A 15,714-nucleotide genomic window follows, 5' to 3' on the forward strand; every position below is an offset into this window, starting at 1 on the left:
ATTCAACAGCACACCTAATACTCAGACCACGTCTTATTAACCAAGGAATGGGATATGAACAAGATCATCCCAATGCACACACATAGGCAAAGCACTTAGGAAAATCATTCACAGCTTCGGAAGATTTTTTTAATATTCTACCTCTAAAATTTGATTGAGTGGTATTTTGTGTATGGCAAATAAATCAGTCCCGAGCCAGCTGCTCTGGGAGGAAGCTATTGCTGAACTCCCAATTTTAATTGGCTTTGGAAATGAACACAAGAAATAGGCTGGTGGGATAAAATGTACAAATACTCTAACATCTCACTTTACACAATGGTTTCTACTCATTGCCCATTAAAACTCATATATCAGAGATCTACATAGGCAGCAACCCTCCTGCCTTTCCCACTCAGGTCTCTATTGCTGGACAGCTCCCAGTAAAAACCAGCTATGGGTTTAGGTTACAGGAAAATCAGCTCCTATAAACTAGAAAATTGAGTGCAGAATATTTTTAATTCACAGTAGAATATATAGAATTGATGAACTATTCGTTGCGCCAAGTTATTTCCTTATCTCGATCCTGCTATAAAACATTATAACACACAGAAAGGTGAAGTAGATGTAATTTTAGTTTAAAAGTTAATACAGTATTTTATATATTTACTTTTGGTTTTATAACCTTTTAATTTAGGCAAAATTGATATACCCCACAATCCCCAAATCACATGGAGATTTTTTTCCCCAACTATCAATTAGACAAATACTGTCTTTCAACAAACATAGTGTGAACACAAGTAGTTATCAGAACATAGTATTTTCTTTCACAAAGGACAGGTAAAATCTGACACATGATGTCTCACTGTAAGTGACTAATGGTGGCAGTCACTTCAAGCACTGTGCTCACAATTAAAGCTCTATGTACGCTTGGATCTACTCTATGATCAATGATTGATGACCTCTGCATAGATCCACTGTGCCATTGTTTTAGGCCCTTGAGAGCATGAACAATATTTAAAGGTTAGATGTTTGCAGACATTTTATATTATACAGGATGATTGTTTGGCAGGAAGAAAAGTATAAAATGACTGCAATATAAGGAGAAGGGCAGGGCAACAGAAACTACCGTGAGGAAGGCAGTAGACTGGAGGAAGCATGACTGAACAACTAGAAATATTTTCTTCATGTTGTTATCGAAGAGTTCACTTTTAAGTTACCCAGCTGGTTCAATTAAATCTATGTAATAACTTTTGAAACAATTTTCTAGAAAAACTTGTCAGAAGGCACTGGAAGATTGCTTCACTGGATAGGCGAGTAGGGTATAGACATCTCAGCTGAAGACACACCAGTGACTTGAGAGCAACTGGACAGGTCAAACCTGAGCACAAAATTCTAGTTTCATATTAACCTCCTTCAAATTCATTGTTGCTGGTTTGCTGCCCAACTAGGAACCAGATGTGGTCCAGGAACTTTCCCTCAGTAGGAAGGCCATGTCTCCTCTCCCAGTTTCTAAGGGTGACAAACCACAGGAAATGTGTTTTTCTGGTCTCACTCTAGAACAGAATAGCTTTCTGATCTTTGGAGTAGGGTGGGGATGGGGTGAGTTAAACATTGCTTTACTCCCAAAGAAGCTGGCAGAAAAACTAATTGGAACTGGTATATCCCTTTCTGATGCTCCATTGCAAACATGCAGAACTCCTTGATTTCAAAATATGATATTAATACAGTCATTTGCCAATCAGAAACTTATGGTTAAAAGTCACACACTAGGCTCCTGTTATAATCTTTTGTGTCCTAGTAAAAGTCAGTGTATGTTGGTGTTGCTGAGGAAGCCAGGAAGTCAGTGGGAATGCAGCTTAAGGACAATACAATCACAGGGGTGAGCGTCACTTGATCAAAGACTTTCAAGGGCTTCTGTTTTGCATCTTGCTCTTAGATTAAGATCTTGGCTTCAAGACTGCAATCCCTTGTTTAGTCTCCAGATGTCACTGTCTGCATTATTTATTTCAGCCTACTTGCCAACAGATATGCACATGCACACGCAAGTGTACAAAGAGCAACGCTTATCAGCGTCGGTGTCCCCGAATCTGATGGACTCCACCGCATTCTGAACTACTCTCTGATGTAGTTCTGATTTAGCATCTTCTTTCTTTCCCAATAAAACAATAACTGAGGCCATTATTAGTATGAAGATATGGCCCTTTTGTACTTAGTCTTGATAGCACAAAGGGAAAATTCTACTTGACCAGAGCTTTGGGTCCGACGTTCTCAAGGCTTCCTGCCTTTGCCTTCTCTTCACGTCTGATGCATGCAGACAAATAGCAGCATATAGAGACAACTGGGGGACCCACAGTAGGTTTGTGAGTAGCTTTTAGAGCATGAAACCTCATCCTCAAGATCCCAGAAATGCTGCTTTTTGATGTGTGTCATAGAGAACTCCAGAAAAGCTAGCTTTAACTTCAAAGTACTTGCCTGAATCTTAATTGCATGAGTGACACTTGTAGCATATGAATTAGGAACTAAGGAGCGTACAAGTTTTCAGTTGCTGGAAGCTTTTTGGGTCACAATGTATGTAACTCTTTTTCAACGTGCATCATTATTTTAATGACCCCCAAATTTCTAATGGGTGGGATTTTTTTTCAAGGTTCAGATGAAATCTAATGATAGTTAATTTTTATGTGAATGGGATGATGTACTAGTATCAAGAAAATATTCATGGCTAGACTAATATAGTCAAGCCTTGCTCCTGGCTATTTCAATGTAGAAGAACTAGATCCAACATCTATATGTTATCCTTACAAAATCTATAGCAGCATAAATATTTTCCCTTTTTGATTCTCAATTGACACATTAGATGGAAGTTGTCTGAGATACTCCGTGTCACATGATGACATGACTATCAAAGAATCACACTTCTACCAATTAAAAAATATCATTTTTAAAAGCCTATACAGAGAGTAGACATTCTATTTCAACCCCTAAACGAACACTATGCCCAAGTCAAATCTGAAATACTAGAGACCTGAAAGGCCCACAATCAAAAGACGGTGGGAGGGAGACAATCATGTACAGAACGGGCATGGTGGACAGGAAGAGGATGAGGAGCAGCATCCCAAGGTAGAAGTTGTTGGATCTGGAAGCTTTGAAGACCCTGGCCTCGGGAACATTGCAGCACATCACAGCCCAACACTGGAAATACATGGATGTGTGGAGTCGGAGGATGTTGATGCCTGGGAGGCTAGGAGCAAAGAAGGAGCCCATCCTAGGAAGGAATCAGAACACTGCTCAGTTCCAACTCATTACTCTATAACTAAGATGTACATACCTGCTCATTTTACACTGCTCTTCTTACCCAAATCAGAAACCATGTTGCCAAATACACATGGAGACTGTGTCTATAAATAGTCCCGAGGAGCCTACTCCCACCTTCTAAACATGTTTTACTATTCTCCCTATTTGTATAGCTATAGAAATTTTCGTAAAGCAAATGTTTCATTAGCAAATATGAACACCATGAATTATAACAAATGTTACAATTCTTCGGTATTTCTTCTGCCCTTAAAGTAAACTTAACTCCCTCAAATACTCCTATCATTGACTAATTGTTTCCAAATACAAGTTTTCAAGTACTAGACCTTAAGGGCTCTCATTCTGTTCAAATAAACTGTACAATTGGGTTAGTCACATTTTCCAAGGATAATTTTTCCTTAGTGAAACAGGAAAGCAAAACCAATATATTCTAATGGCATTTTTATCTTCGTAGTAACAACGGGGCTTGAGAGCTGATGAGAAAAATATTGATGTCTAGCATGCTGCATTCATTGACATCCCTTTAAATTTAGTTTTTATTAATCTAGAAAACTGTTTTCTGTAACTGACTTTCTAAATGTTCTATAAAATACTATTTTGAACTAACGCTGCTTAGTTTATGTCATTGTTTACTAGATGTCTTAGTCATTTCAGTAAAAATTAATTTCAGTTTTGTTTAATGAGAAAGTTTATTTATACTGTAATCTGGGTCTCAATCTAGCAGTTAAATACAAAAATGAAATCAGTGCTGATTTCATAAATAGAGTGAAGACCTATTTTAAGCTGTCCCAACTATAATAATGCCTTCAGAATTTCAGTGTTAAAAGTTCCTACTTCCTGAGTACACATAGTACCTGTTTCAGTGGTTAGTTTTAACTGTCAACTTGACACAAACTAGTATTGGCTGGAAAAGAAGTCTCAATGAGGGATTGTTTAGATTAGGTTGATTTATGGGCATGTGTATGGAGAACTTTCTTGATTATATTAGTTAAGTTGTAAGACCAGCTCACTGTAGGTGGCACCATTCCCTAGGCAAGGGATCATGAACTATATAAGTGAAGAAAGTAAGCTGAGCACATGTATGTATGCATTCACTCATTGTTCTTTGCTTTTTGTTACAGATGGAATGACTAGCTCTTTCAAGTTCCTGCTACCTTGACACCCTTGATATGATATCCTGTAAATTGCTTTTGTCAGGGTATTTTTATCACAATTAGAAGAAAAACCTAAGGAACTAATCAAGGAAGGCTTAGGAGACTAAGGAGACATTTTTTAAATTGGAAACAGAAATTGTCTTCTGCTTTAATTGCACTTGAAACATCCTAAAGTTAATCCTTTGAAATATAAAATCTTGCCACAATTTCAATTATCTTGTTTATAGGATGCCAAGCAACAAATCTGAATGATGCCATAGTGAACTGACAGCAAACTCTGTAAGAACTTATGTTTTAATGAGAGGATATATTTTAAAACAGCACAGTGTACCTTTACCAGCAACTAGCAAGAGGAAAGTTGGAAATAAAAAAGCTGCCAAGTGTACCAATTAATTAGAATTGCGAAGCTTGGTACCCGGGCCTGATCAGACCCATCTTGTTGCATACATGACTTATTTGAACCAATAAATTATGATGTCACATATGATGATACCTCAGCTCTGGGTGAAAACTTTACCAGTCTTATGTGATTTTGTGTTCTTTTCTTTCAGCGACCCTGAGAGTAATGTGACAGGTAGAGGCTATTGCACCAGTAAATATCTCTAAAATAAGGATAAAGCATGGAATCAGAGCTCTCCCTCAGCCTGCATCGGATATTTCCTTTAAATTGTGAAGATGTGGGGGTTTCTGTTTCATTTATGCACAACCTAATTGAGTCCAAGACAAAATTTCACATAAAATTTAAAAAACTAGATTTTCCTAAAATTCTCTCCCTCTCCCTCTCCCTTCCCCTCTCTCTCTCCTCCTGCTCTCTCTTCCTCACTCTGTGTGTCTGTGTGAGTGTGTGTGTGTGTGTGTGTGTGTGTCTATGCACATGTACACAAATACTGTACACATTAATCTATAATACTAAAAGAACATCCCTCAAGGGATACGACCACTTACTCTATAATACATTTGTGGTTGAATGTGAAATAGTTATGTTAAGCATAATTATGACTTGATTACCATTTTCATTTGGAAATTAAACATGATAGAAAGAGATTGTGCGTCAAGTTGACAAGAGGTAGACTGGTGGACTGGTGATGACTAATTTTGGTCGTCAACTTGACTTCATTTGGAAGTAACTAGAACCCGAGCAACTTATACCGGTGAATGCTTTTTGTTGGATTGTTTGTGTTTGGAGACCCAGCCTGAATCTGCTTCATTCGAGATCAGAAAATGTATCTTAAATCTGAGCCACACTTTCTGATGGCAACCCACATAGAAGGATGTGGAAGAAGGAGGCTTGTGCTTTCTGTCTGTTAGCCCCTAATCTCACCGGCTAGCTCATCTATCCTGAGCCAACCCTTCTCTGAGATTAGAACTTACTTCTTTGAAATTCTAACACTAGCTGAAAATTCAGACCTTTATAGGATCTCCCTGAGACTGCAGTATCAGACTACAGCTGCTGAGAAATCCAGTCTCATAGACTGAATTGTCACTTGATTTTTGACCTTTCTGTCAAGAGACAACCAGACACAGCCTGTGAGCCATTCTAAAATAATCATATATACATTTATTTCATTCCATTAGTCCTGTTCCTCAGAGAGGCCTGACGGATATAATAGGTACACAATAATTTCAAAACAAACACAGAAATGCTGAGCCCATGACTTGAGAGCCATAACCTAGAAAAAAAGTCCTGGCATAATAATTTTCATCTCGTCTTGGTTTCTGACTTAGAATCAGTTCACCACACTAAGTTCCTTACCCAGACCTAATGCTGTCATCTGTCAGTTAAAAATCATTATACTGTCTAACTTCATAAAATGGCTTTCTTCTTAGATGACAGAAAGCAAAGCAAAGGTAAGTGTTTTTTATTTGGCTCACCTTATAGCTACAAAGCCACGCATATATTGGGAAAATTACTCAAACCTGAAAAGCTGGGGGGAAAATGATGGGAGAAATGACAGGACGAGATGGAAGGTAATGCATCCAAAACCCTTCTCTCTCACGACACCATTTAATGCCAACTGTCCCCTCTATATTCTGTTGTTTTAAAAATATTATGTGCTTCTCACATTTCAGCATATTACTGAAATGTATGGTAGTTAATATTAAACTAACTGTGCAAAAGAAGTTTCATTGATCATTAAGTTAAACCATAGCAAATGTTTGCACTTTAATGGCATTTGCATAAAGAATGGGCAGTCTTCAGCAACTCCAAGCAATAACTGAATGTCTCTAGTCACAGGCCAATGAAATGGAACATAAAAATCCCTTTCATGTTTTGATTATTTTGATAGAAAATGGCTAACTTGGGCACTAGCTCCTTGTGTTTAAGAAGTAACAGAATCACAGCGTGTATGGACCCTGTGCAAAAATAATCAACTATTCTTTTTTTCTCCATCTTTATTAAATTGGGTATTTCTTATTTACATTTCAATTGTTATTACCTTTCCCAGTAAAATTAACTCAAATAATAAACTATTCTTACATGTTTCCTCCTACACTTTCCTACCATACCACATCCCCAGTCCATCAGCCACCTCTTGGAAGTTGTCCAAAGCTTATCTACGCAAAGTGCTGACCTCATGGTAGATAATGGGATAATAGTTTGCCAGTGGGGCTCAGGAGTGTACGTTTCTTTGGTTAATTCGCAAACCATGAATCACCTCCTGAAATGTAAAGGTCTGGAGTGTTCCGTTTCATTTCTGCACAGCCTAATTGACTCTCAAATTTTTATGTAATTTAAAACCTAGACTTTCCTAAAATTATATACCCTTATCACTAAAGTCCTAATCAAATTCGCCATGAGAGATCCTTCTCAGTATAGAAGAACAGACACAGAGTGCTAGTGTGGAGATTTGAAGCATGCGGTTTTCTTCCATTAGCAAACTGTAAAAACAAATTATATTTTCTCAGTATTATAGTATGAATAATAGCAGAGTAGTTGCACAATTACAAGCAAAATCAATCCAAGAGGCAATTGCAATGGCTTTTCTGACAATAAAGTGATTCCTAAGTCATCTGTTGCATTAGCTCTGAAAGAACACAGTAGATATTCATTGTAAGTCCACTCCTGCAGCGCCACTGGTCCAGAGGCATTGGTAGCGCTGTGTGGATGCCACAGGAGGAAGGACTGAGTCTTTGTCACTCTAGTAGCTCTGCTGCTCACTTCCTGCCATGGTAGATGCTTCCCCTCTGGGAGGTAGAAGATCAAAACCCATAGGGGTGCTTCCTACCTTTCCTGACTATGAGTGCACACTGGTCATGTCAACTCTCTACATGAACAATAAAGGGTCTATTCCATTCCTTCGTGGCTGCTGGAGCCATATTTACAAAAAGTAGAAAGGGGGGAACAGGAGTCGCATTCCTAACCATGTCTGACTTGGCAACCAAGAAAATAAACATTTTTTTTATATTATTTGGACTGGTTCAGCTGTGGAGGTACAAATTTGACAGGTCCCGTATGCAGGTTGGGGGTTGGGAATTGGGGGTTGGATTTAAGTTACCGAAGTAAAATGGTTTCCATGTTTTCAGAGGGCTCCATGCTTTGTCAGAATACATTAAGTCTAATGATGTGGTAGAAGTTTAATAATATATGAAGTTTAAAGTAAAAGGAGGAGGAGGAGGAAGAGGAGGGTGAGGAAGAGGAGGAGGAGGAGGAGAAGGGAAGCAGGAGGACAGTGAAGAGGAGTATAGGAGGAGGAGGAGGGGGAACAGGAGGAGGAGGAGAGACGCTAACAAAACCTACCCTGGCATGTTTTTAGCTGGTAACACAAAATACTGCCTTCTGCACATGTCCCTAGGAAGAAAATGTAACTCCACTGTAACTGTCTGTGGGCTGGAACGCTCCTCGGGGAGAGACAGAGTCTAACACCTCATCCTCAAATGAATTGCACGCTGCGATTCAATTTTGAGAAGCTCAAAACTGATTTTCACTCTATCAACTTATCATAACCTGTCAGAATTCATAGTGAAAATGCTTCCACTTAATAAAAGATATGACAATCTTTTCATATCAAAATAGAAATTCCCTTGTGCAAATGGCCCTGTTCAACACATTACAAAATGAAGAGCTTGTTTTTAACTTGAACTTCCTAGAAGCTGTTTGACTTGATAAGATTTTTTAATAGTTATCAAATATGCTTTTAGTATGTTTAGTAGTGACATGAAATTGTTATCAGTTTTTCCAAAGCAATGTACAACTGAGTTTATTCCTTATAGGAGATGACCAGAGTGGCTATTAATGAGTGATGTTTTCCTATTAGACACTGGTGTGACAAGATGTGACAAGAGAATCTTCAAATCACTTTAGCATAACGATCATAGAATACTAATTTTTTACTGGAGAATTCTATCAAACCAGCTGATGATTTAAAATGTGGAGGAAAATTGAGCTATCCACACCATCTATCTGTACCTCAGAAAATAAAGAACCGGAATTCATAGAATGAGGGTGTTCTTTGACACCTAACTGTAATTCCTTCTACAACAATGTCCTTGGAGACTTCTCTGTAAATGCTTAAGTGCCCAACAGCTGACATACCAGATCATGCCTTGGTTGAAGATCAGAGCGAGGACGTTGCCACTGATGTCGAATTCTGTATATGAAGGCTAGAGAAAACACACACCAGCGGGTTAGCATGTCAAACTGCACGTAGCTAAACAAGTGGCTTCATGTCAACATGTCTAGGCCCACCGCTTTCCTTAGTGACAGGAACAGAATAATGACTAGAATACATAAAATGAGAAACATGTAAACCCTCCCAACATACAAAGACTCATGCTAGAAGCCAGTCACTGGGCTGGTAAAATGGCTTAATGGGTAAAGGCGCTTGCTGCCAAGCATGACAACTTACGTGTTCGATCTCTTGCTTTCTTTAACCTGGTGAATCTACTTGTAACAATTTATTTTAACGATCTTACCTGAAATGCTTATAATTTAATGAGGAATGATGAAACCATTTTGGCCAATATTAGGTACATACTATATAATTGTACCATGATATATTGTTCCTGATAACTTTGACCGTTTTGGAAGACTATAATATCAGTGAAAATGTGCTTTGGTGTTAAATAAAAATGTATTAGCCTAGTTAGCATTTTCATGGATTATTTTTCAAGAAACCCCATATAGTTTCTTAAAAATATACAAGAAAGTCTTATAAACATTGAAAAGGGCCAATAAGTCATCAGCAAATGGGAATAACACATAATTTTGTATATTTAACATTTTCAACAAAAATCTAAATTAACTTTATAATAAAGTAAATATAGAAGAAGAAATAATAACAAAAATGCAGAAAATACTAAACCAAATGCCCAACCATCACATTAGAACAACCTTGTCCAGCTTAGGAACAAGCTGTTCTTGTTAAAGGGGACACCAATAGTATTGCAGTAGGTACCTGTCCCAGAGCAGCCCTTCCAAAGACTTCCAGGTAACACCTTAGCCATCATAGTAGGAAAGTATCTAAATTGACAGATTGTGTTAATTAGCATGGTCAATAAAATTGGTTCCTACTTAGTTTGCAATAGATTAACTCAGAGTAGACTAGCAAATTGAACATATAAATTGAAAGGACCAAGAAGACTGCACGAGACAGACATGGAGAGTAGTAGACTCCTAACAACACTCCAAATCCTACTCTTTCCAGCAGGTACACACATATTAGTATGCACACATATAACATGCATATGCAAACATATATAAACATACATCCACACATGAACATAAATGCATCCATACACATCCATACACATGGCCACATAAACATAAACATACCACTTTGACCCAAGAGTATCTTATTATTTTTATACCTAAGAACTTGAGAGGCAGAATTGAGATAAAAGTGTATAAGAGGAGAATACCAGCATGTATTATATATACAACTGAAATTGCCAAAGAATTAATTTAAATAATGTGGTGGGATATATAAGTAGACTAGATCTCTGATTTGAATGCCCAACAAAACTATGCCTTTCAGAGCCTCTTCTCAAAAGTCTTATGGATTCCAGCCTCATTTATATCACTTCCTTTACCCCCAAATATTATTTTCCCTCATAACTTAAAAATGTGGATAATGTATGCAGAGAAGGCTTTGTGTCTATGAGTTCAGATAGCCAGGAGAAGGTGATGGATTACCTGAAGCAGGAGTTACAGGCCATTGTGAGCCCCTGATCAGTGCTGGGAACAAAATGTGGGTCTTCTGCACGAGTAAATTATCTTAACCACTGAGCCATCTCTATAGCCCCTTGTACTTCAGTTTGTAACATTAACATAATTATTAATTATTCTATAGGTAAAATAAATTGGAAATAGCAAAACTATTTTACTTTACCACCCACAAATGCCCCTTCTGAAAACTGTGTTTCAGTACTTCTCTTTATTATCTCTAAAGTCACTTAGGGCAATGTGCGACTGTACAACTATCTCAGATGATAACTATTTGTTGGTTTCTATTTCTTTTGGAGTTGGTGTCACTTGCTGTTGTGAATTTAACTTGAAATGTGATTCAATTTTCAAAGCAAAGCTTTATAGTAAAGGTTTTCAGAGATGAGAGCTTGCACACATGCCTCCCTCCAAATAGTCCTCTCCTTGTTTATAATTGTTTTAATAAAAGGACTTGGATTGTTCTATTTCCTTAAAAATGTGGATAATCTACCTTGAAATAGATCTAGGGCATAAATAGAAAACATGACAGAATAATAATTAAAATGAGATGTGTTTAAAAAAAATGCCTGTGTGTTTAATAAAGACAAAGAAGACCTGAGTGATTTTAAAACTAATTCATTCAAGACACTTGATAAATGTAAAGTATTTATCCTGCAGATTATTTTTTTAGAAAGACAATGATCTCAAGATACAAAACAGCCTAAAGCTTATATTCTAAAATCAACAACAAAAAGTGTTCCTTACCTCAAAAGCTCATGAGATCAGAGGCCTAGTTTACCTAACATGCACAGAACTCAGCCTTATACCCTCGTCCCAACATAAAACTTGTATGGAGGTGCATGTCTGTAATCTGAGCATGTGGGATGTGAAGCAGGAAGCTTGGAATGTTCAAGATCATTCTTGGGTCTACCCATCAAGTCAGAAGCTAACTTTGGATAGGTAAAATCCTACATAGAAAGATGGAAAAGAAAGAAGGGAAGGAGAAAAGGAGGAAGAGAGGGAGGAAGGAAGAAAATAGAAACGAATAAAGAAAGGGAAGTGAAGAGGGGGAGGGGAAGGAAGGAGGGAAGGAGGGAGAAGTGGAGGGAGGGAAGGAGAAAGCAACAATTTCCTCAATGTGGACACTTAGGAGGTCTAGATCTCTCTGTCCCAGGGCTTTGTCCTGTGCTCTCTGTTCTTTTTGCTTGGAGCTTTATTTTTGCCCAGAGCCTGTGGGCAAAACTGCAATCCCAGTACATATTTGAATAGTGTTGATGGTCTGTACCATCAGTGGCCTGAAAGAGCTTCTCCCTGTCACTTCAAGAATCAGACCTGTGATCTCTTTTGGTATCAGGATTTAGCCAAGTGTGGGACATTTAATAAATTTAACCCTTCAGGTTCTTATTCTTTTACTCTCCCACAAAGTCATTTTGAATGAGATATTTGACACTTAACTAGTTGACTACAAAAGCAGAAAGGAGGAGCAGGAGCGATGGTTCAGTAGCCAAGAGCACTTGTGTCAAAAGGCCTCAGTTCAGTTTATCATAGCACATACATCGAAAGGCCCACAGGTACCTGTAGCTGCAGTTCCAAATGATCCAATACCTTCTGATTTCTTAGGATACTGACATAGATGTGGTACACAAGATACTCACACATTCACATAAGACAAGACAAATAAATCTTTTAAAACAAAGTACAAAGGACACCACAGGAATCCCTAGACTCCTCAAACACAGCAAAGGCAGGTAAAGGAATAAAGTGTTGGTTATCTAAACTGATGGGAAACAGGAAGGATGCCAGGGTGTCTTCTGGGCCCTGTAGTCTTTATGTACAGACATTTAGCTTGTACAGACATTTGAGGAGTAAGATCTGTCCAGTGTTTTCTGACTACATGAGCTTGGCCAGCCACTCATCTCTTTAGGACCCAGTTTCTTCACAGATCAATTGATAAAATAAAATAAATAGGCCCAGAATCAGCACGGTATAGTCCATAAAACCAATATGGACGGCCATCTGCTTTTGTCAGTGACTTTTTTTAGGCCAGAGCTGAGCCTCCTCCATGCACTGTTTTAGATTTAGGTTAAAACAGAGTTCACCATCTGAAGCAGAGAGGACAGCACTTGCAAAGTCTAAAATATCACCCATCCCTTTTCAGAAAAGTCACCAATTCTTTTAACTGGAAAATTTCTAGCATCCCTTTGTCACCTAAAATCTCATATTTATTGAAATCTGGGCACAGTGATTTAAAAAGCACTATGACACAGAGTAGATACACAACACCCCACCCTAAAAAAGACATTTGTGAGAAGGCAAAACAGTTACTCAGATATGCATATGACTCAGGTGTCCATTCTTTTGAAGGTGTGTCTTGTGAAACCATGAGATTATATTTTAAGTATTAAAACAATTAAGTATTACATGTTGAGAATCAAACCAATAATATCAAATATCAAATAAATTGTAATATAATTGTTTAATCACCTCTGAAGTGGGGAAATGCATTAAGAAGTAAATGGTGCATAAGAAGGGGAAAACAGCAAGTCTCCTCGAAACCTGAGATGAGGTAGTAGAGTAGTGGAGGAAGTTAACCCGTGGCACTCACCACAACAGAAGGACTCATTTGTATTTGGTTGGAGGTTAATAACCAGGGGGATGGAAGCCATATTGTTTTACTTTGTGGACTTGACAGTGGGTTAGAATCAGGCATCTACTCAGGGAAGACATATGGTTCACTGGACAAACACCCTGGGGAAAATCATTGTGTCCCTGCAAATTGAGTTATCTGGAGCAGAATGCCACCATACAGATGTTATGAAATGTAATTCAGGATCTCAGAGTCAATGTATTCTGCCTTTGCAATGACCTCGCTGACCATTTTCACACAATTTCCAATTCCCACAGCTGAACAACTGCCTTTCTGCTACAGGATAGTCTGGGTTGTGGATCCAGCCCAGCAATGCTTGTGTGTGGTCTCCAGACTGGAGTCAGCAGATCAGCAAGGAGTGGTAAGAATAGTTAACATCTGGGCCCTGTCCCAGAGCTACTGAATAGAACTACTAAGTTCTCCTAGGCCCTGTGCGGACTCTGATATTTGACTAAGTTTGAGTAGCGTGGATCTAGGATAAGCTTAAGCCTCAACTACTAGGGTAATTCAACCCTTGAGGCTTTGTGCTTCAACCTAGCTGAGAAGCAGGATCATGGTAACTTTGGATTGAGTTCATCCACGTAGTGGGGTGCAACATCAAGTGAAGCCTGATTTTTAGGTTCTCCTCACTCATTCTTGTCCCATCAAGGTACACCCAAGCCTCCTTACTGCCCCTCCATCATGCTGTCTTCCTGATGGCAGTTTCAGACTTCCTCATATCTACCTAGGAAATATCATCTTCTATCCTTCACCCATTTATCTTTACTCCATTCAACTGAATGTGTCTAATCCAGGCAGCATTTAAAGTTTTAAAAGCTTTCATTCTTTGGCAGAGTCTTTAAATATCGTGAGTTATAGAGAAAATTCAATATGGCGGAAGTCTGGTTACTGGTTTCAAGTAAAACAGATGGAGATTTCAGTTGTAACTTCACCTGGCTTTATGTCATTAATTTAACAGTCTCGACGTCTTTATTTGGAGTTTGTTAGGGAAAAGAAATAATAGCTCCTTCACAGCATTGACAGTTTGCTTACTTTGAATGAAGAAATAATTTACAAGTGTAAATTATTTGTAACACTTCTGATATATAGTAAATTCTATATAAAAATAGACTGTTAGAGAAGGCCAAATGATAGAACTCCACTCAGAGAGTCTGACTATCCTACACGGTTATGGAAAATCTTGAGTCTCTTCATTAGACCTCAAGGAAATGTCCCATGGTTCAATTACTATTAATACAACAAAGATCTCCTTAAAAATACAAGTATAAAGCTGACTGTGAATTGCTCACACATGCTGACATTCAATCCTATGTCTCCTCAGATCTCTTGACTCCGTTTGTTGATTCACACCAAGCTTACTATCAGTGTATATTAAATGCTAGGTGCAGATATTTTTCATTGAGTTGTTGAACAACAACAAAAACATAAGAAAAGAGTTTTAAGAGAGAAAAAGTACCTTTTATCTGATCACACAAATCAACTTAGGAAAATTGATAAGAACAAATTCGTGGACACCATAAAGATGTGTCTATGTTGATGGTTGTATTAATATGATTAAATATCATCATGACAATTATTATCATGACATCATGACAGTTATTTTGACAAAAATATAGTTTCAAGTGACAACAAATAAACTACTGTAAAGTATTCTAAATCCATCTAAACAGTAACACAAAACTATTGAAAACCATATCATTTTTTTTTCTTTTTTTTTTATTAACTTGAGTATTTCTTATATACATTTCGAGTGTTATTCCCTTTCCCGGTTTCTGGGCAAACATCCCCCTCCCCCCTCCCCTTCCTTATGGGTGTTCCCCTCCCAACCCTCCCCCCATTGCCGCCCTCCCCCCATAGACTAGTTCACTGGGGGTTCAGTCTTAGCAGGACCCAGGGCTTCCCCTTCCACTGGTGCTCTTACTAGGATATTCATTGCTACCTATGGGGTCAGAGTCCAGGGTCAGTCCATGTATAGTCTTTAGGTAGTGGCTTAGTCCCTGGAAGCTCTGGTTGCTTGGCATTGTTGTACTTTTGGGGTCTCGAGCCCCTTCAAGCTCTTCCAGTTCTTTCTCTGATTCCTTCAATAGGGGACCTATTCTCAGTTCAGTGGTTTGCTGCTGGCATTCGCCTCTGTATTTGCTGTATTCTGGCTGTGTCTCTCAGGAGCGATCTACATCCGGCTCCTGTCGGTCTGCACTTCTTTGCTTCATCCATCTTGTCTAATTGGGTGGCTGTATATCTATGGGCCACATGTGGGGCAGGCTCTGAATGGGTGTTCCTTAAGTCTCTGTTTTAATCTTTGCCTCTCCCTTCCCTGCCAAGGGTATTCTTGTTCCCCATTTAAAGAAGGAGTGAAGCATTCACATTTTGATCATCCGTCTTGAGTTTCGTTTGTTCTAGGGATCTAGGGTAATTCAAGCATTTGGGCTAATAGCCACTTATCAATGAGTGCATACCATGTATGTCTTTCTGTGATTGGGTTA

At 38.4% G+C, this 15,714-nt stretch overlaps 1 protein-coding gene across 3 annotated transcripts in view; it reads right to left on the minus strand.

Annotated features, from left to right (window-relative positions):
• Window positions 1–15,714, minus strand: part of Tmc1 (transmembrane channel-like 1) — a 183,652-nt gene that overhangs the window by 16,837 nt on the left and 151,101 nt on the right. For all 3 annotated transcript variants that reach the window (XM_087574986.1, NM_001441500.1, NM_001441501.1), the window contains 2 exon segments: window positions 8,977–9,044; window positions 3,002–3,241 (listed from right to left, as the gene is read on the minus strand). In XM_087574986.1, coding sequence (XP_087431112.1) covers window positions 3,002–3,241; window positions 8,977–9,044 — 308 coding nt within the window.

Source organism: Rattus norvegicus, chromosome 1 (genome assembly GCF_021556685.1).
Source record: "Rattus norvegicus strain SHRSP/BbbUtx chromosome 1, alternate assembly SHRSP_T2T, whole genome shotgun sequence".
Taxonomy (NCBI): domain Eukaryota; kingdom Metazoa; phylum Chordata; class Mammalia; order Rodentia; family Muridae; genus Rattus; species Rattus norvegicus.